Below are 21,332 nucleotides of genomic sequence, written 5' to 3' on the forward strand. Positions count from 1 at the left end.
CCAAAAAAAACCACACACACTGGGATGGGACCAGAAAGACTTGCTAAGAATGATGTCAGCAGAAAACATAGAAAAAGGTAAGGGATACTTGGAAGAGTTCAAGTTGGAAGATGCAAAGTGACTTTTTCCACACGGGCAATTTATATATATGCTTATCTCCTCAAATATGAAGTTGGGCAGAGAAATTAGGCGGTTTAAGTTTGTTGAGAGTTACATCCAAACAAGGTGTTAAGACTGGGTTCACAGTACTATATTATAGAAAGAGGATCCATAATTCACACTGTTTTACTCCAGCGTCTGTCCTGCTATGCGACCACCAGTTTTCCAAAGTCTAGACTGTAAGGCACCAGAAGCAATTAAATAGAGGATCAATGTAAGTGGACAGGTGTGCCCCATCACTTCCCCTCTTTAAACCACAGAGCTCATATTCTCTGAATTTCATACAAGCTACCCTGGAAATAGCAAATGAACCCCAAAGACATTGCATGTTGCGCAAATCCATTCCTTAATAGGCCCTTGTTCGTAACATCACTGGCAAAGATATATTAAAAGAGATCTCAGATTTTAGACTTTATGGTTATAGACGTACAAAAACAGGACTAGAAAATATATTTCCAAGTTAAATATTATCCTATTAATGTTAGAAACAGGCAAGCTAGGAAGTCGTCGACCTCAATCGTGATTCTGAAGAGGATGAATGAATTTTGCAATCTAATTCCCAAAAGGATCTCTGCAGGGTCTCAGAAACTCTGACTACCCCAGGAAGAGACTTCCCCACCTGTCACGACCTGGACGGTCTCCACCGAGGGTGCCAGGCGCACCACCGCCACGCGGCGTTGAGGTCAGCCTCTCGGGTCTTGGGAGTGCTCTTTTTATTCTAAATTACAGACTTTGCAGCCACCGGATATCCTCGCTGCATAACTGGCAGTAGCCATGTGGCTGCACTCGCGTTTCCTGACAACCACTGCATTATTTCCACTAATATCCTGTGTAGGGCGTCTCTCGCCGGTGACTTCTCATTCCCAGCACCGCCGCCGCCCCCTGCCCCGCGGGTACTCCCCCGACCGCTGCCCGCGTGCCGCCAACAAAGGGGAAACCACCCGAAAGTTCGTGAGAACGCCCTCGGCGACACTGGGCGGGCGAGTCCTCCGACGGCTCTGGGCACCCGGCCCCCGCAGACCCGGCGCGGCGGGCCGGCCCGCGGCCACGTGCTGCGCGCCGGGGCGGGGCGCCCGCGGCCGCCGCGTGCGTTCGCATTGTCCACGTCCCCCCGCGCCCCGCCGCGTTCCGTCCCCCCCCATCTGTGGCGCACACGCGCTCGGAGCGAGCGGCGCGCCTCGGGCTGGAGCGGCGGCGGCGGCGGCGGGGGCGGCGCGGCGCGGCGCGGCGCTGGGCGGGGCGGGGCGGCGCGCGGGGGCGGGCCCGGGGCGAGGCGGCCGCGGCGCCAGCGAGCGAGCGAGCAAGCGAACGGCGAGTGCGGCGAGCACTGAGAGGAGCGCGAGCACAGCATGGCGGGGCTCCGACGCCCGCAGCCCGGCTGCTACTGCCGCACCGCCGCGGCCGTGAACCTCCTGCTGGGCGTCTTCCAGGTCCTGCTGCCCTGCTGTCGCCCGGGAGGGGCTCAGGGACAAGGTCAGCCTCGCGCCGCCGGGCTCGCTCTCCCTCTCCACCCCGCCCCCCCTTCTCTTTCTTTTAGGGAACTGTTGAAATCTATAAGAGGACTCGGGAGGAGAGGAAAGGGGCAGCAGCGGGACGGAAAGCTGTTGCGGGTCTCCGAGCACAGCGTCCCCTCCCGCGCCCCGGGTCCGGCCGGAGCGCTGGGAGGCGCGGGGCTCGGGGACCGCTAGCCGCGCGCGCCCCGGAGCCTTTGTGCGCGGGCCCCTGCGCCCCGGGCGCAGCCCCCGCTTTGTGTGGCGCGCGCTGGTGCCCCGCCGCGGCCGGGCTTCCTGCAGCTTTGTTCCCCGAAGCCTGGCTGCCCGGGGACCGCAACCCAGATGGTCGAGCTGCGCAGCCCCGAGTGCTTGGCGGGGTGGCCTCGTCCCCCCAGCGCTAGTGCCCGGACCTGCACGCCCTGGTCTTTCCGTCTGGGGGACCGCCGGCTCACACCCCGACTATTGTGTTTTCATCCTCGCTTCGCCCCTCGGGTGGCCTCAGCTCTGAGAAGGAAAAGGAGACTGTTTTGGGGGGGCGGCTGGCACTGGGGACGGGAGGGGAAACAGGAAGCGTTTCTTTCCGTGCATTAAGAACGCGGTGTGTTTTTTGGTGTCGGTGCAGCGATCGAGCCCTTGCCGAACGTGGTGGAGCTGTGGCAGGCAGAAGAAGGGGAACTCCTGCTGCCCACTCAGGTGAGGACCAGGTGACAGGACGGGGGTGGGCGTGCGAGGGAGGAGAGGCCCGGAGGCCGCCGGCCCCCCAGCGGCACAGGCGCTCGGGCCACTTTGCAAGGCAAATAAACAGTGGGGCCGAGCCTGAACACCTGGCAACGGTGGCCCTCCCGGTCACCTCCCGCGCCATGTGACAGGCTGAGTCAGGCCGGCCCCAAGTTCAGAAGGTGGGAGCCTGGCCACCTCAGCAGGGCTGCGGCCAGCGACTGCTGCGCCCGGGAAGGGCGGGCTCCTCCCCGACCAGTGGTCCCGGTGGACAAGGGACCTCGCCCTGGATCTACACTGCTTCTCTCTAATCGAGCTGGTGCGGTGTGGATGGCAAGTGGCTGGAAGGGTGAAGACCACAGGACTATTGATTTCATAAATATTAGTGGTGCCTCCCATTAGCACTAAGTAGCTTTGGGATGAAGATGTGACTTTAAAGGATTGTAATCTTGGATTTTTTCCAAGTGCCTTTAATTCCTGTTAGAATCCACCCACTTATGAACTTGAATTTCAGGTTTTCTTTTTTCCCCCTATATGATGATTGCATGTGGAAAAATAATTACTAACATTTTATTGGAAATTCGTAGCACCATGGATTTCCTGCTGCTACACATAAAGTACTGTGAAGCTTTGGTGTTGATTTTAAGGTTTAGCTTGTATAAGAAATTCTCACTGCAGAAGTACACATTTAAACATAATACTGTTGACTGTTTTTCACCAGCAGCAGTAATGACCAAAATGCATTTTCAAGGGTGTGTGTTGAATGATAAGAGTATTCAGCTTATGTATGGCAGTTTTAAGGTTCGTAACTTCCCATATGGGTGGCAGCATTAAAAACAATGTATAGCTATAACCTCACTTGGAGGCTGTGCAGTTTTAGATTTCAGCTTTCTCCTCTCTATGTGAAGCATTGAGAAAGCTGGTTTTGAGATATTTGGACTATTCATTTTGACCAGGGCTAATGAATAACAGCTTGAAGGGAGAGAGGTGATTTTAGAGGAAAAATTTCCTGGACCTTTCCTGAATGCCAGCAGACTGCATGAGACCATTCCTTTGAGAAAAAGCCCCATCAGCAAATCATCTTTCCTTCTACTGAATATTTACTCCCACGTGGATCCCCCCTATTATAAATAATACATGTGTTGTAAAATACAGAAAGAGAAAAGACAGCAAAGTCGGAATCATTCATAATCCTACTGAGAAAACTACACTGAACACTTGATGAATTTACTTTAAAAATATGTTTATGACTATCAGAGTTGTTCAACAGTGGCAGGAGTGACATTTGGGTCCAGAGAATTCTTTGTTGTGGGGGGCTGTCCTCACCACTGTAGGATGTTGGGCATCATCCCTGGTCTTTGCCCCCTGAATGCCAGTGGCTCTCTAAGTTCCCCCTTGAACCCACTAGCTCTTTTTTTTGTCTTTTTGAGACAAGGTTTCCCTATTGTTGCCCAGGCTGGCCCAGAACTGGACTCAAGCAATCCTTCTGCCTCAACCTCCTAAGTAGTTGGGACTATAGGTGTGTGCCACTACACCTGGCTCAACTTCCTAGTTTTAACAATTGAGAATGTCATCCTGGCCAAGAAGCCCTGGTGTCTGTGTGCATTCGAATTTTGACTGTATTGTAGTCTCTGCCTCTAATGGTTAAATTTGGAAGCCAATGCAGAATAAAAGGGAAGTAAATTATAGACCCTCATTTGTTATGGTGTTAGTTGTAGTCGTTGTGCCCAGAGTTGGAATGTGAACATCTGTGATAAAATTAATTATTTATAGGCTCAAAGGTTGTTTTATAAAATGCTTACTTTCTGGTTGGATTTTGTTTGTCAATAGTTTGTTTTGATTAAAAAAAAAAAAAACTTAGAATTGAGAAGCTGTCTTTCTGGAATACTCACCATACAGGCGTTTATAGCTGAGCTATTTTTATCAAAGCTGTAATGAAAGTGAAACTGGTATTTGAAATAATTTTCTAAATACTTCATCTCTAACTATGTGTATGCTTCTTAGAAATGATCTTACTCTGCATGTGCCTGGGCAGGGGTAAGAAATATATGTATATCTCAGCTGCAGAGAGTTTGGGAGGAACTTATTTTTAAGGAAATAGAAATGTTTTGAATTTTCTTTGAAAAAGTTCTCCCTTGAGTGTCCTAGAGAGTATGTTGAAAAGGGAATGTTTATAGGTGTTATTTAAATTTGAGGGTTTTCTGCTTAATTACCTAGTAGATTGAGTTTCTTTCATTTAAGAGGCTTAAAGATGGCTTTGGAACCTGAGAGTTACAGAGATAGGTGACATAGGAACATCAGACGCAGTGACATTCCATAAACATGATGTTTGCCAATGCTGTTTATACAGTTGTTTGTTTTAGAGAAGTGTTTCCTGTTGATTGTTTTCTTTTTCTTTTCCTGATACAGTTATGATTAAGAACTTGAATCATCATTAATAAAACCAAATATAATGATTGAATTGTCAATCAATCTCTGATGAGGCCTCCTGGGTATGAATCTTGGCTTTTCCCCTTTCTGCCTCTGTTAACTTACCTTTGTGTGTATATGTGCATGTGTGCACATTGGGGATTGAACCCAGAGCCTTGTACTTCTTATACTTTTTCTCTACCACTGAGCTACATCTTCAGCCTCAGTTTACCTCTTTGTTCTCCATTTTCTTACCTGCAGAATGTGTATGTGTGGGGTGATGGTGCTGATTTCAGAGGTTTGTAATGATTATGTGCCTTGAACTTAGCACCTGATGTAGGTTGCCTCATTTTGGTGGTCTCTCAGTTGGCCCATAGACTTGATCATTATAGAATATAAACAGTTTCCTTGCTTTGAAGGGGCTGAACCAGTTTGGATAACTTAGTACTTGTTTTCTGTGATTATATAGATAAGTTATATTGTCATCTTTTTTTGCAGTGTTGAGAATTGAACCTGGGGTCTTGCACATGCTAGGCAAGTGCTGTACCACTGATCTACACCCTCAGCCCTGATTTTAATTCTTGGGTTTACAGAATTTTTTTCTCTTGATTATACTTCAGCACACTGAATCTAAAGTGGTGATGGTGTTGGAACCAAATAAGTATTTTCATTATCTTCTTTGTCGAGGCAGGTATGCTGTGTGCAAGATACAGTTTGTACACCTTCTTGTGTGTACAAACAAACCTTCCCTGAGGCCAGAATAGTGTGTGATTTCTTATGATCCACACAGGTTCTGGCCTTCAGGACCTTCTGCAGGATGCCCTTCTCTGACCTTGTCTTTTGCTCTGGTTACTCCTCTGGACTCTCCCCGCAGCTTGACTGTTGCCTGAGTGAGCTCAACACCTTATCTGCTGAATGAATGAATGCTACTGCTCTGCTAGTGGCTCAGGGCTAGTTCTTCACGATACCTAACTTGCAATGCCATTGACATAACTCCCCTCCCCACCCCCTTTGGGTGCTGGGATAGAATACAGGACCTCATGCATGCTAGGCAAGGGCTCTACCATTGAGCTCCACCTCTAGCTTCATCATTTCAAACCTTTGAGTTGCTTTAGTGTCTTTCTTGAGTATCTGAATTTTTTCCTTTGTCTTGTGTGTGCCTCGTACCCCACTGGGTTCTCATTAAGAGGGTCTGGAGGCCAGGCATGGTGGTGCGTGCCAATAATCCCAGTGACTTGGGAGGCTGAGGCAGAAGGATTGTGAGTTCAAAGCCAGCCTTAGCAACTTATTGAGGCCCTGTCTCTAAATGAAATATGAAAAAGATTTGGGGATGTTGTTCAGTGGCTAAGTGCCCCTGGGTTCAATTCTAGGTATCAAAAAAAAAACAAAAAACAAAAAACCCAAAAAACCAAAAAAAAACCAAAAAAGGGTCTGGAGGCTGCTGAGTTTTGGGACCGTGTTGTGGCCAGTGTTGTGCAAACAGTAGGCATTCAGTAGTTAGCCTTTGAAGCCTTCCTAGTGGAGGAGAGGCAGCTGTCAGTATCTTGCCCCCAACATTTTTGAGTTCTGATGGTGGCAGGCGAAATGCCTTAAGTGTAGATTTCCTATTATCAATATCAGTTATCTATTATTTATTTTTGGCACTGGAGATTGAACCCAGGAGTGCTTTAATCACTGAGTGACATCCCCATTCCTTTTTATTTTTATTTTGAGATGGGATCTCACTAAGTTACAGAGGGCATTGCTCAGTTGCTGAGTCCGGCCCCGAACATTGGGATCCTCCTGTCTCAGCCTTCCCAGTTATAGGTGTGTACCCAGCTCCTATTACAGTGTTGATATTTTTTTGTCAGTCCTCTCAGTAAGAAGGGTAGCCTAGAACCTTTTTTTCTAACCCATTGAGGCTTGTCTGTGAAGACTCACTGCTGATGCCCCTGTTGCTGGTTAGGGATGCAGAGGTGAAGAAGGTGCTGAGGAGGAGCAGCTGTCCTGACACAGGAAGCAACTGGGTCTGGGCTGGGTCGACTCAGTGCTTTACTTAGTCCTGTTTGTTCTTTGAGCAAACACTGACCATTGGCCTGGCCCTGTCGAACCCCTGGGATCCAGTGATGAATAAGAAAAGCTCTGCCTTTAAAAAGACTATGTCTTGTTGCTTTTCTCCCCTTTTAAGTCTTAAGGGTATAGATAACGGAAATTGGTAGAAAGTGAAACAGGAAATGGTAAACTGAACATTTGGGTTCTTTTTATTATTTCAGGTACTGTGTTATGTAATAACATCTTACTCCACTCAGTGAATCATTGACTAGTATTTGGAAATCTTTTGTCATACAGGTTTATTTTTAGTTTAATGTACTTCCACTGTAAACATTGGAAAAATAATAACTAATGGGCTGACTACTATTGACATCCTTTAAGCACTGTATGAGTAGTAGCTCATATTTGTACACTAAAAACTGTGAAATATGACCTGTTTATACAGATGAGGAAGTGAGGCATGGAGCAGATAAGTATCTTGCCTAAGGTAATAAGAAAGTGGCAGTGGTGGGATTTGAACTGATGAAGCTCTAGCTGCAGAGCCTGCGTCTCAGCTGCTGAAATAACTGCTTTAGTACACTCTGACCAGAGAACCAGAGTTCAAGTGATGAAGTTCATGTGTCAGAGAAATTTTTCTGTGGTGCTGGGGATGGAGTGCATGCTGGTCAAGTGCTCCAGCACTGAACTATTTTATTTTAATTAATTTTTTAACGTGGTGCTGAGGATAAAACCCAGTGCCTCACATGTGCGGGGCAAGCACTCTACCACCGAGCTACAACCCAGCCCTCACATATTGTTTTGATGTTCATCATGTTTACAGGAATAGTCACATCTACTAGTGTCTGACAGCAGGGCTGTGCTTGGCCTTGCAGGCATTTGTCGAGTTTGTGTTGTGTGCCATACACTATTGTGGTGCAGGGGGGTGTTAGAGTTAGGAAAACACCTGCTGTTGTGAAGCTTGCAGTCTTAAGTGGAGTCTGTGATGATAAACAGAACCTAGAATAGCAGGGTATGACGGTGCACCCTGTTATCCCAGTGACTTGGGAGGCTGGGGCAGGAGGATAGCAAGTTTGAGGCCAGCTTGGGTAACTTAGCAAGACCCTGTCTCAGAATTACAAAAGCACTTATGCACATAGCTTGGTTGTGAAGCACTAGTGGGTTCAGTCCCCAGGACTGAAAAAAACAAAACCCAAACCGAAAGGACTGACTGGGGATCTAGCTCAATGCTAGAGAACTTGTCTAGCATGAGTGGGGCCCTAGGTTTGATCCCCAGCACTGGAGGGGGAAAAAAAAGCTACAAATTATTTAGTCTCTTCAAAGGGCATAAATTTTACTGTGGTGGGAAGATGAGGTGGTGCTGTGAGTTGCAGGTTTAATTTAAGAGGTCGAAGTATGCCACTTTGAGGAGGAGATACTTGAGGCAGTCCTGGAAAGCCATGAGGGAGTTGAAATAGTCAGTGCAAGGGCCCTGAGGCACAGTCAGGAGGGATGTGGGGGGAGGAGGAGGATTACAGGATTGGGGCCTTACCCTTTGAGAGCTTGGTGTTGTCAGTGAGAGATGAGACTGGTAACACCCTGAGACAGCTTTCAAGTGCAGAAATGTAGGAACTGAGAGAGTAGCCCAGTGTGTATTTCAGGGGCTTTCCTAAAGCTTAGGACAGGAGGGAGCCTCTTAGAGATCTGTAATGGCAAATATATGTGACAGGAGCCTGCCCAGGAACCTCGCATGGTAGACAGTGCAGTTCACTGTTTCTACAATGACCTTTTACATTGTGACCCAGCCTGCTGAAATTGGTGGTAGGGGTGGGAGATGGTGGTTAAGGCCTGTGGCTGACCTTCTGTGAAAGATCTTGGAGGGGGCTGGGGGTGTAGCTCAGAGGTAGAGTGTTTGCCTAGCAGGTATGAGGCCCTGGGTTGGAATCCTGGTACTGCAAAAAGCAAACATAAAAACAGAGCTTGGAGCATGTCTGACTAGCAGGAGAGAGCCATTGTAAGTTCTTAGCAGGGATTAACAAGGCAATTGAGTGCTGGGTTCATACTGTGGGTGATAAGCAGTGATTGACATGGAGGGAGAGAGTGGTCTTTGGTGATGCCCAGAATTGGTTGGAGGCAGCATCCATAAAGCATGGCAGAAAGCCCTGTCTCTGGGCAGTCCAGGCTGGGGTGCTGATGGTGTGGGCTACATTGCTTATAAGGGGTGGAGAAGAAATGAACAGGTCTGAGGCTGTTGTTGAAGGGGAACGGAGGGGACCTGTGCAAGGTGACCCTAAGGTTTGGCCCCTGGGGTCAAGTAAAGTGATGGTGCCCTCAGCAGGTGGGGGGGGGGTGGGAGTTGTCAGTCAGCTGCTTTTCCTACTGGTGCATGAGATGAGGGCTTCTGAGGAGCCCAGCTGGAGACCACTGATCCCTCCTGTAGGCCTTGGAAATGGGACTGTGAGTGGTCAAGTAAGCCATGCTGCGAGTCTTGCGGGATCCCAGCTGTGCGCTGGGCACTGAGCTTGGTGCTGTGCCAAGCAAAACCGCATGAGTTTGAGGCTGTGGAAAGATGGGCATCCACCAGTACCTCCAGGTGTGGAGTGAGAAGTTGGAGCAGCAAATAGGGGTTTGGGCTCTGTGGTTACAACCCTTGGTTAACATGTGGCGGGATCTGGTGCAGAGGAGTCTGGGTCCAGAGCCTGGGTGAAGGGAGAAGAGGCCAGGGAGGCAGAAGTGTCCAGAGGAGGGTTGGAGAGAAGCTGCTGTGACCCAAAGGGCCAGGACCCCTGAAGCTGGCAGCGGCGAGTTTGCAGAAAAGCTATGCCTAGAGCTCCTCTGTCCAGAGGAGCAGTGTGCCTCCTTTAGTGAGACCTGACCTTTTATTTCCATTTCAGTCACCCTTTCTTTTTACCCTCACATATGTTAATGAGGTCAGATTTCCTCCCGGTAAGTCTGGCAGCTGATTTCGGAAGAGATTTGGAGTGTGGTATTTATGTCACTTATCAAATTATCAGCCTTTTTACAATGATGTCAGAATATATCAGGTATTCATTAAGAAGATTCTGAGCTCAACAGAATGCATTTTCTGTATTTGGGGACTTAATTAGCATTAAACTTTATATCTAGTGTGATTAAATTTAAATGTTAATTCAGGTGTTGAAGAGAAGTGATGTCTAATGTTGAGTTTACATTTAAGTCATGGTTTTTGAATGGGTAGAAACTATTGACTTACAGTGAATTTCTAAGGGACCATTTGACAGTTTATGCCCTTTTAAATTCTTGTCATTATAGTGCTGGTCTTTAAAAAAATACCTATGGAATATTTGTGCCGGTGACTCTTGTTACAAGATCACCCTGTGAGAGTTGAAGAACCACTTCTTTTGGTGACTTTGTGTTCCTTTGAAACAGCAGTTAAAACTTTTTTTTTTTTCAATAGGGTGAGTCTGAAGAAGATGTGGAGGAACCTTCTCAAGAACAGAGGTATGATGTATCAAAATGCATTCTACTGTCATGTGTAACTAATTAGAACAAATTAAAAAAAGACTAAATTTTCAGAGACATTAAAAAAAAAAAAAAGGTAAGGAAAAAATGGGAGCAAATAGTTGCATGCCAAATTTCTTCGCCCTCTCTGGATGCTCTAAGTCGTTTATGTATGCATGTGTACGTATTTAACGTTATCTTCAATGTACCTGTTTGGCCTTTGTGGTGTCTAACAGTTAATATGACTTTGTTTTTAAAAAAGGTGGTACAGAAGGCCATTGGAAAAGCCCTTTGCCTTTGCCATACGCCAACCTCACATTTCCCAGGGCAGGCTGACGCCCTCCCGCTTCTTCACAAACACCTACTGAGGTCAGGCGCTGCTGGGTGCTGAACATTAACATGTTGAGCTAGACCTGCTCTGGGTGTAATGGGGAAGTCAGACATTACTGTAAGCAAAATAATTGTGCTTATGAAAAGAACTATCAGGCATTAGGTTCTTGTGGTAGCATTCAGTCAGGTGAGGCTCCTCTCAGGAAGTGACATTCCAGCTGACTGGAGGAAGGAGGAACAGCCACCTAACAGGCAGAGGGACTAGTGCTTTGGGGCAGCAGGAATAGTAGGCACAAAGGCCCTGAGGTTGGAAGTGTGGTAGGAATCCCAGGACCTTTGGGGAAAGTTGGTGTTGGTTTGTAGGTTAGTGAAAAGAGGTGTTCAACTTGAGGCCTCAGCAAGGAGCTTGGGTTTTATTAAGTGTGGTGTGAGTTCTTAAATGATTTTAAGCAGGGAGCTATCAAATGAAGAGAAATGTAAATTACATATTTAGGAGAATACCTTGGGGCAAACTTGATTAGTTGGGAAAGTAGGATTCTGGTCTCTGGAGGTACATGAAGACCAAGAGATACGAAGGCATGAGGGTAATTTTCAAAGAATTGTTTTCCAGATGCCCAGATAGTCTTCTGAAATCAGTACGTCTGAGGTTGCAAGTTTCCATTTTCTATGTCAACTTTCACAATCTCACTTCTTTACTTTCTTAACATAAAGGCTCGACTCTCACCCAATCCTAATCCCGTTTGTTTCATCTTGGGCAAACAAAGGGACGTTTTGAAATTACTCTAGTTAAGACAAATTCTTTTGAAACTCTGATTGTTTCCAGATCCTTGCTTTAAACAGAATTGCAGGAGGACTCTGTCAACTTGGCAGCTGATGGAACATCAAAAGTTGATAGGTCACTGTGTGGCTTTTGGAGTGTAGGTATTGGGCATTGCTGTAACAAAACTCGTTCCATTCACATCTGTTTATGTGAACAAGCTTTTTCAGTACTTAGCATTAAAAAAAAAGCACAGTTAAAAACAAGATTGAATTGATGTTAACTAAACCTGTCTCATTCTAGCAGCAAATAATGTTCATATGAACCTATTAGGGAGAAAAGACAGTTGTGTCATCTCATTAAAAGATGCAGGTCCTTTGTTCCTTCCTTCTTGTCCTGGGAATTGAACTCAAGGCCTCCCACATGCCAAGTGGGTGCTGTATCATTGAGCAACACCTCCAGCCCCAAGGAGTCATTTTCAGTAAGATTGTATTTATGTTTAATTACCTTTAAAATTTATTGGTTTGATCAGTTGTATATTAATAAAAATCATAATGATAATTCAGAAAAAATTTTCAAAACTCAGCTCCTGTGATTATAGGACTTTTCAGTATAATTCCATTGTTCTATTGCAAAAGTGCAAAAGACTTTGGGTATAGTTTTTTTTTTTTTTTTTTTTCCCTTTTTTTCCTACGAATTGAACTCAGGGCCTCATATGTGCTAGGCAGGTTACTACATAGGATCTGGATAAAGTTGCTCAGGTTAGCCTAAAATTTGTAATCCTCCTGCTTCAGCCTCATGAGTAGTTGGGATTACAGGTCTGTGGCACGGTGCCCAGCTGTGTATATTAAGTTACAGTTCTTTGGGGGAAATGGAATGAAAATGAATTCATGAAGGAAAAGGAGCAACATAAAATATCCAGATATAAAGAGCCTCTTTGTATATTTTAAAAAATGGAGAATGGTGGATATCATTGTAATGCTATTTAGATTCCATTGAATATATTTTAAAAGTGGTTATGAGTTTCATTAAAAATATCAGTACAGTATGACAGGTTATATTTTTGTAACCATTAAACTCATAAAATTTTAAACGTGGGATCACTTAAAATCCTTTTTGGATCTATGGAACACAACCAGGTGACAGATGCTGCGGGTGGTTGAGGCTAGGGTGGTGATGGTGGGGTGGAGGGAGATGGGAAGTTATTTTGGGGTGGGACGTGCTCATGACTGTGAATCAGTTGTGGAATGTGCGGGAAAGAGAAAGAGGGTTTCTAGACCTTGGCTGGAGCATCTGTGGAGGCGATGACTGTGAAGGGAAAGGATTTAGTGGGAGGGAAATCAGGAACTTCGCTTGGCTGTCTCCTAGGAATCTCAGACTTGATGTGACTCGTCCACATGGAGGTGGCAGGTGGGCAGCGGATGGTGTGAGTCTGGTCCTCTGGAGACCTGGCATGCAGACCCAGGTGTGGGTGTGCCCAGCTGGATTGCCTGGCTGTGTGTGCCTTGGCGTCTGTTCTCTTTTGTGGATATAGTTCTCTCCTCTTTCCCCGGGGGAGGGCTGGCATGTTAACCCAGGGCCTCACCTGTGCTGAGCACACCTCTACCACTGAGCTACAGACCAGCCTTCTTTTTTCTTAATTAGAACTAGTTTCTTTTTCTTTTTCTTTCTTTTTTAGATGTTAATGGACCTTTATTTTATTCATTTATTTATATGTGGTGCTGTGACTCCAACTCAGTGCCTCACGCATGCTAGGCAAGCACACTGCCACTGAGCCAGAATCCCAGCCCCTAGAACTAATTTCTTTTTGTTGATTTTCTAGTGAACTTAAAGGTTATTAGTAGATTTCAGCCTAACTGGTCTTTTGACATAGCCTCAGATAATCAGAAGGTGTGTGAGTGAGGAGGGAGCCTTCTATCAATGATTTAGAATAGTAGCTTTCAAGCTCTTTGTACTGACAGTAAGACATTTTCCCTCATGACTGTGCTTATAGGTGCATGTATGGATCTGTGAATATATACGTGTACATAATCTGTATATTTACTTAAAAATGAATTAAAGTTTCACAAAATAGCATTCACCTTTATTGTCTGCAGTGCACTCTGTTATTCTATTCTGTTTTATTTCTTTAAAAACAATGTTGAGGGGCTGGGGGTGTGGCTCAGTGGTAGAGCGCTTGCCTGGCAGCACGTGTGAGCAGCATTGGGTTCAATCCTCAGCACCACGGGAAAAATAAAGAACTAAAATAAAGGTATTGTGTTCATATACAATTAAAACAAAAAGCATTGTTGAGGATCGCATCCTGAGCAACTTAGGGAGACCCTGTCTCAAAATAGAAAATAAATGAAAGGGCTGGGAGATAGCTCAGTGGCACAGCACTCTGGGTTTGGTCCTCAGTACCCCCCCTCCCCCATGTTGGTTGCCACTTCTTGATTTATTTATTGGTAATAACTTTATTGGGGTATAATTCACATGTCTTACAGTCCACCCTTTTTAAGTGCTCATTCACAGAGTTGAAAACACATCACAGTCAAATTTAGAAAATTTTTTTCCCCAAAGAAATGCCTTACACTTTAGGCATTTTCCATCTTCTCCCCCTTGATTTGAAAACTCAGTAGACGGTGGTTTGTAGTTTGATCAAAGCCTACTTTATGTTTTATTTCTTGATTTCACATGTTCGTGTATTTTCCTGTTATTTTTGTCCTTCGTTACTTTCCTTTTGACTTGACTTTTTGGGTTCTGCATCTGTCCCTGATGTGTAAAGGCAAGATGGTGACCTGACTGGGATGCTGCTGTTAGAAAACTTTCCTTATGTTCATTTTCTGAAAATGCAAATTCTAGAGCTCTAAGAATTATCTGAGTGTAATGTTTTGTGATTGCTAAGTTAGTCACCAAGTACTTACTACTTATTTACCTTCTATTGCAGAGTTGAGATTTTTTTGTTTAACTTTTTTGGGGAGGGGTACTGGGATTGAACCTCAGGGACACTTTACCCCTGAGCCACATCTTCATCCCTTTTTACTAAGTTGCTTAGGGCCTCGCTAAGTGCTTAGGGCCTTGCTAAGTGCCACCACGCCTGGCACTGTTAATTAAATTTTAAAATTTCCCCAAAACCCATCTAGTGTTCGTGCTACTTTTAAAATAACCTTCTGCTTTAGAATAGAAGTAGATTTACAGGAAAGTTACAAAGATTGTATAGAGAGCTCTGGTATGCTCTCAGTTTACCCTGTTGTTAATGTCTTATGTTACTTTGGTACATTTATCATCAGTGATAAACTGACATTGGTACATTATTGAACTGAACTCCACACTCGTCTTCATTTTCACGTGTGCGTGCCTGATGTCACTTTTGGAGACAGGTCATCAGGTGGAGTTAAGTTTCACCTACACATTATTTGAAGTTCAGAATGGCGAGTTTTCTGTTCTCTTATTTAGGTAATCATTCATTTATATCAGGGTGAACTTGTAGGTATGAATACTTTGGTTTACAACTGTTTTTTTAGCAAAATCCCAAAGTTCCTGGTCTGTTGATAGGATCTTGCACTTCCAGACTTGAACACGTGCTTCTGGGGTTCTGAACCATGTTACTTTTGGTTGCCTTGTCTTCTTAGGCTCTTGGCTGTTAGTTTGTCAACCTTTCCTTGTCTTAGGTGACCCTGAAAGTTTTGAGAAGTACTGATCAGGTGTTACGTAATATGTCCGTCAGACTGGGTTCTTGTGGTATCTTTCTCATGGTTACATCGGGGTGATGGGTTTGGAGGAGGGAGACCACATAGATAAGTTGCCGTTGTCGTCCCAGCGTGTCAGAGGTGTGTACTATCAGCAGGACTTATCACTTTGGTGTTGACCTTCGTCATCTGACCAAGGTCCTTTTTGGAGTCAAATCATTAAGTGAAACTAAACCACATATGAACACAGTTTTTGAAATTCTTCTGTATGGGAGATTTATTTAATCCCTCTTATTTACATAGTCATTTATTTATTTTAGTATGGACTTGCGAATATTTCTAATCTAATACAAGATTTGCCCTGTTTTTTGTCCTTAGTCTTATTTATGAAGTCATTAGTATTTCCTTGTACCTTTTTAAAACTTTTTTTGTGATATTTTTGATTTTAAGAACGACCTGACAGTGTCAGCTTTTAATGACAGTCAGTGGAGTCACCATTTATCAATCAAACAAGATAGATTGTTTCTCCAAGGAGTCCTATAGAGAAGCCACTGCTCACTAGGAACTAGAGAATTAAATCTTATAATAATAATAAATCTGAAAAACAGTTTCAGTTGTTCCCCCTCACCCCAAAGTATGGGTGGTTCTGATGTATCAATGCAGAGAATCTGGTGTCTGTGCTGCACACCCCTGGGGTCTTCCTAAGGTGGGACCAGACCCAGATCACTGCCAAGCCTGGGTGTCGGCTTCTAGGGCAGCCAGCATACCTGTTACCTCAAACAGCTTGGGAAGGCTTTCAGAGTCCTTGGCCTTCTGAAGACTTTGTTTATATTATCTTGACTTCATAGTCTGTGGATACATGTAATTGTATTTGGTTGAAAGCCAGGAAAGCACTATTTAAAAAACTTCCCTCTTTCCTCCCCATCCCCCCTTTCTCCTGGGTGTTCTCAAATATCAGCAGTAATCTATTCCTTTGCTGAGAAAGAAAGATTGCTGTTGGCAATTCAGTGATGAGAGCAAATGAGCGCTGACTTCGGCTCTGCCCTGTGGGAAGCGAGGCTGCTCTCTGATAAACCTTTTTGGAGGGGGTAATATTTGTTGGAATATGAAAAGTTTAAGTATTGGCAAAATACGAATAGTGTATTATTTCAGCTTTGAAAATGTTACGAAAATCACAAATACTGACCGGCTAGGTACAGTGTCTGGGAAGGCTTTTCGCCATGTTTCTATGGTGCTGAGGATGAACCCAGGGCCTTGTGCATGCTAGGCTTCTGCTCTGCCACACCCTCGCTGCTTTCGTTTGTTTTTAAAATGTACTTTTATTAGGAACAGCAGCAAAATAAGTTCTCCTGAAACAGTGTAAGGTCAGTTAAAGGCAAATCCTGAGTCAGAACCTGAAGGGACTCTGGTGGACCTTTCAGTGACATGCTGAAAGATACACTTGGAGGCAGCAATGACTTAATTTTTTTTTCAATATTTTTAGTTGTAGATGGACACAATTATTTTATTTATTTGCTTTTATGTGGTGCTGAGGATCAAACCCCGGTGCCTCAAACATGCTAGGCAAGCGCTCTGCCACTGAGCTACAGCCCCAGCCCTAAGCAATGACTCCATCTTGAGAGAAGCTTCCTTTTGGCAAGAAAGTCGCTTGGAGCCCCCACAGGGAATGGAACTGTTTTTCATTGTTCTTTGTTCTCCTTCAAAAATTTAAGTTCCTTATCCCTTGATGGAACCTGACACTTCTTAACTGTCCCCAGGGTTTCACTGTGGACCATCTTCTTTTCCCACTCTGTCATCTCCCTGAACGATCCCACCTGTTTGGTTGGCTGGCTTTCTCTCTTTATTTCTGTCTCTCCCCACTTCCCTTCCCCTTCCCCTTCTCGTGGCCAGGGTTTTCAGTTGCCAACTGAGATCTCCCTATGGCTTTCAGGTGCCTCAAAATGAATGTGCCCTGAATCGAGGTCCTGGACCTCCTGGTCCCCAAGCACAGTCCCTCCTGGTGTATGATGGCCTCAGCTCCCTTGACTGCTTCCATACCCTTCCCATGCCTAGGAGTCACTAGATGTGACTGTTCTTCAGATGATCTCCTGCTTCCTCTGTGTAGCCACCCCAGCCAGTTCTCCGTGGTCCCACCCTAGTGGTGTATCTAAAACATACATCCTTTCCTGTCCTTTAAAAAAACAGTCTTTTGTGAACCATGTTAATTATGGGATACAGTACAGACTCCTGAGCATGCATAGAAGTCTTCTTGTGATTGAGGGAGGTCCTGGGCCTCTCTTCTGCTCCCTCCCCCATTGTCACTTCCTGTCAGTCACATAGTCTTTGTATGCCTCTCTCTGCCAAAACACTCTTCTCCATCCTGCCTACTTTTATTCTGCTGTATATAGTCTTGGCACTTGCTTTGGCACAAGACCCTTAACTCCTCTGGAGATTGCCTTTCTCAGGAGACCAAAGGTCCCATCTGAGTCTCCTTCAGCTGTGTTCCTCAGCAAAGACATGCTAAACTCAGGAATGAAGCTCATGCTATTAATGTCAATTTCACATTGATTACTTGCTATGTTTCATGTGTTCTCCGTATCCAAGACTGCAGGCTATATTGCCGTTGAAACTATGGCACTAATATTAGTATTAGAGGTTGTGGTTTTTCAATTGAGTTAAGGTAGTTGGCGTGTTTTTAAAGAGAATGGGTATTAGCTCCATTCGTGTATAGCCCCATGGAACCTTTTGCAGGGTTGTGTGGGCCCTGAGAGGTTTGCAGAATGAATGCATTCACTCATGCCATGCAGTGCTCTAACAATATAATGTGAATTTTGACTGCAATCAATTTTATAATTTAGGTTTTTCCTTCATATAATACAGGCTTTTAAACAGGGTTTATGGTATATATTAAAATTGTTCTCCAGATACAAAAACCTTTTTTAAAACTTTAAAAAAAAATCAAGGTTGTGAAATTTTAGCAAAGCTTTCAACGCTTATTTATGTAATTATTTAACCTTCAATTGAAATAAATTAGAAAAATAGTACCTTATGATCCAAAACCTTTCATTGAAATTTGTAACTGCTCTAGATGTATCTTTTTATAGACCTTGCAGAGGTGAAGTTTGTGTCCGTCTGTATTTTTATATTGAAAAGGATATATAAACCAGTAACTCCATATCAAAGAATTTTTAATCCTTTAAGAATTTTAAAGCATTAGTCTAGAAGAAAAATGGACAAAACTTCACTAAGGTCAGCACTACTGAATTAAAAATGTGGAATTGCAGTCTGGAGAGGTTGACTTTTGTAGGTAAATGTGGTGACTCCAGTTCCAGCCAGAACTGCAATATTGCCTACTTCAGACTGAGATTGCCTTTGGAGAAGTGAGGGAGCTCAAGGCTGAAAGGCCTAATCTGCTCCCCAGGCCACTCATTATTTACTGCTACCCATCACAGTATTTTAACTGCAAAATAACTTCCTCTAACCCATTGAGTCAGATGTGCATTCTGAAGAAAGATCTGGGTAGATTCAGCAACTCGGGAAGACATGCTGTTGGAAGTCCCAGCACATGAATGAAAGAAAGACTGTGAGAAACTTTTTCAGACAAGAGCAATATTCTAAGCAAGAGAAAGATCTGGGCGTGTTGCCCCTGGGAACCTAACTTAAATTTCTTCAGGAAAGCCCATGGCTAGATGGGTGAACTGACATTTGGTCCTTTTAGGCTGCTTTTATGTGATAGCATTATGCTTTGGCTTGCTCTCTATTCACCTATCACAGTGGGTCCCTGACAACTGAAGGTCTTTTTAGCTGTGTCACAACATAGCAGCAGCGGTGTTGACTGAGTTCTGTGGAGGTGTTCTAAGTGCATTATGACACCAGGCTTCTCATTGTGGGAAGTGGTGGCACAGCTTGGGATTTCAACATTCAGAGGACAAATAAGATTTCCCAAGGCAGTATCCTCTGTCTAGGAACCATGGGTATTAAGATAATGGGGTCTTCTGGGAGCTTGTTACTTGTTTTAAATGAATTGTTATCGAATTATTAATTTGTTGTTAAGAGTCTTCCACATGTGAAATATGACTCTAGGGTAATTGTGACCCTGCCCCCAGTGTAACAAAAGAATGTTGTCACTTTGCAAGTAATTGCTATGGTAGTGTAGACAGAATCTCACAGGTGTTGTGCTCCATTAATGTGTTTTTAGAAACCATTGTTTTAGGATTGCCATTGCAACCTGTTTGACATGAGAGAAAGTTCTGTCTGCTTCTTATAGTTCTCAGTGTTATTCAGAAATAGTGGGTTGTAGTTTTAAAACTACAGAAAACAATAAGCATGACAATTCTTCAAAATTAAAAAAATTAAATTTATTGAAGATTTTTAATCATTTAAAAATAACTCATGGGGGTGGACTGGGCTTGTGGCTCAATGGTAGAGTGCTTGCCTGGCATGCGTGAAGCACTGGGTTTGATCCTCAGCACCACATAAAAATGAATAAATAAAATAAAGGTATTATGTCCCTCTACAACTAAAAAATATGAATTAAAAAAAAAATAACTCATGGGTTGTTCCTTCTGATTATTTTCTGGGTGGTCATAGTTGATTCTTGGCATTGTCTCCTTTATTCTAGTTTTAGAAAACATGGGTTTAGGGCCATGAGTTTTTCTTCCCTCCAGTCCTTGTTTTTGTCCAGTTTGTACAAGTATTTCATTCAGAGGACTTGGCTCAGAATGACACACGACTGATGAGTTAGTTTTCTCCTGTAGGAAAGATGATTTGCTTCCTGTGAAATGTCCAAAGACACTCACTACTCTTGTATGGGAGTGTGTGTGTTTATGTGTATATATACATTTTTTTCCTCTTCTTTTTTTGGTACTGTGGATTGAACCCACGGAGGAGTGCTCATCCTCAGCACTTTTTATATTTTATTTTGAAACAGGGTCTTGCTAAGTTGCCTAGGCTGGCCTGGAACTTGTGATTCCCCCTGCCTCAGCGTCCCGAGTCACTGGGATTATAGGCATGGGCCTCTGTGCCCTGCCTTATTGCTGGATTTGGAGGTAGTTCCCAGAGGATAGCTTCAGTGAAAGCAAAGTCATTGTGTGTGGCCTTCCAAGTGAACAATTGTGAAAACATACATAGTGGGAAATTCATTGATAACATTCCTTGTACAACATTAACTTTCAGGGTTATACTGCTTTGTGGATGTTGCTTCCTTTTGCTGCCCCTAAGTTATTTACCACAGGAAGAGTTCAGTTTGAATTGCAATCCAGTCTTCAGTTGATAATTATGACATATCTATGTAGCATGAATTTTTGGTGAAGTAATTCTTCTGGGATCATGATTAATCTTTATCTCTTCAAATCAAGCCATGTTTAAATCCACTTAATCCATTAAAATTGGATTTAAGTCATGGCCCTGGTATTTATACTTTATGGTTTACATAGTACTTTCACATGCATTATCCTTAAATAACTGGGTGGATATGTGGTAATATTCCCATTTTATAGGTGAGGAGATAAGTTCATAAAGATTAAAAAGTTTATTTAAGTTTTTAGAGCTGTGAAAGGACAAACAGGTACATGATCCTAGGCGTCTTCTGTGTATACTTGTCTACCTTGGTGGTGTTTGACAGTGAAATAGGTTGGAAACCCATTTTCCCAGTTAGATACATTGACAGTCTGCTTTTTGAAGGAGACCAAGTCTAAGATTGATAGGTAGAGACAACTATTCTTTATGAGGCCCCAGAATTTTATGATTTCTAGCAAACCCCTGAAAAAAGGAGTGTGGCTCTTGCGTGATAAACCCAGAGATGGATCTTCGGTAATATTTTACTATGTGCTGGGTCATGCCTTTAGTTTTATACTGTTTTTAAGTATTGATCATCCATGAACATTCTGCTGTGGAGTTTTAAAATTATCTGGAAAATTTAAACGTGGACTTTTAGGATAACAGTGCTTTGTGGACCACATGCCTGTAATCTGTGCTTAGAAGTTGCTTTTAGTCCTTGGTGAGCTATCCTGTTAGCTCACTTTTCTTTGTGATTCTTTTCAGCAGCAAGTAACAGAAAACCCTGACTCAACTGGCTTGGACAATAAAGAACGCATTATGTCACTTAACAAGAAGCCAGGGGGCAGGGTGGTTCTGGGTTGGTTTGCTCAGCAGGTTAGCGTCAGCTCCAGCTGGGTTCTTTTTACCTGTTTGTTTGGCTGTGCTCAGTGGCCATTCAACTCTGCTCAGGGGAGTTGCAGGCTTCATCCAGGAGGGCAGGTTAAAAGAACCTCCTCTCTTGCAGCACCCCACAGCAGACTCCCCCTTAAACATCTTCCAGGTCAAAAATGGGTC

At 44.0% G+C, this 21,332-nt stretch overlaps 1 protein-coding gene across 7 annotated transcripts in view; it reads left to right on the forward strand.

Moving 5' to 3' along the window:
- The first annotated feature begins 1,439 nt into the window (after positions 1-1,439).
- Positions 1,440-21,332, forward strand: part of Tmem131l (transmembrane 131 like) — a 167,679-nt gene continuing 147,786 nt past the window's right edge. For 4 of the 7 annotated variants that reach the window (XM_047566813.1, XM_047566814.1, XM_047566810.1 and 1 more), the window contains exons 1-3: positions 1,440-1,632; positions 2,275-2,345; positions 10,222-10,265. In XM_047566813.1, coding sequence (XP_047422769.1) covers positions 1,509-1,632; positions 2,275-2,345; positions 10,222-10,265 — 239 coding nt within the window. In that variant the 5' untranslated portion in view covers positions 1,440-1,508. The remainder of the gene's footprint in view (positions 1,633-2,274; positions 2,346-10,221; positions 10,266-21,332) is intronic. The other 3 variants (XM_047566807.1, XM_047566811.1, XM_047566812.1) reach the window with 1 other exon arrangement.

Source organism: Sciurus carolinensis, chromosome 10 (genome assembly GCF_902686445.1).
Source record: "Sciurus carolinensis chromosome 10, mSciCar1.2, whole genome shotgun sequence".
Classification (NCBI taxonomy): Eukaryota; Metazoa; Chordata; class Mammalia; order Rodentia; family Sciuridae; genus Sciurus; species Sciurus carolinensis.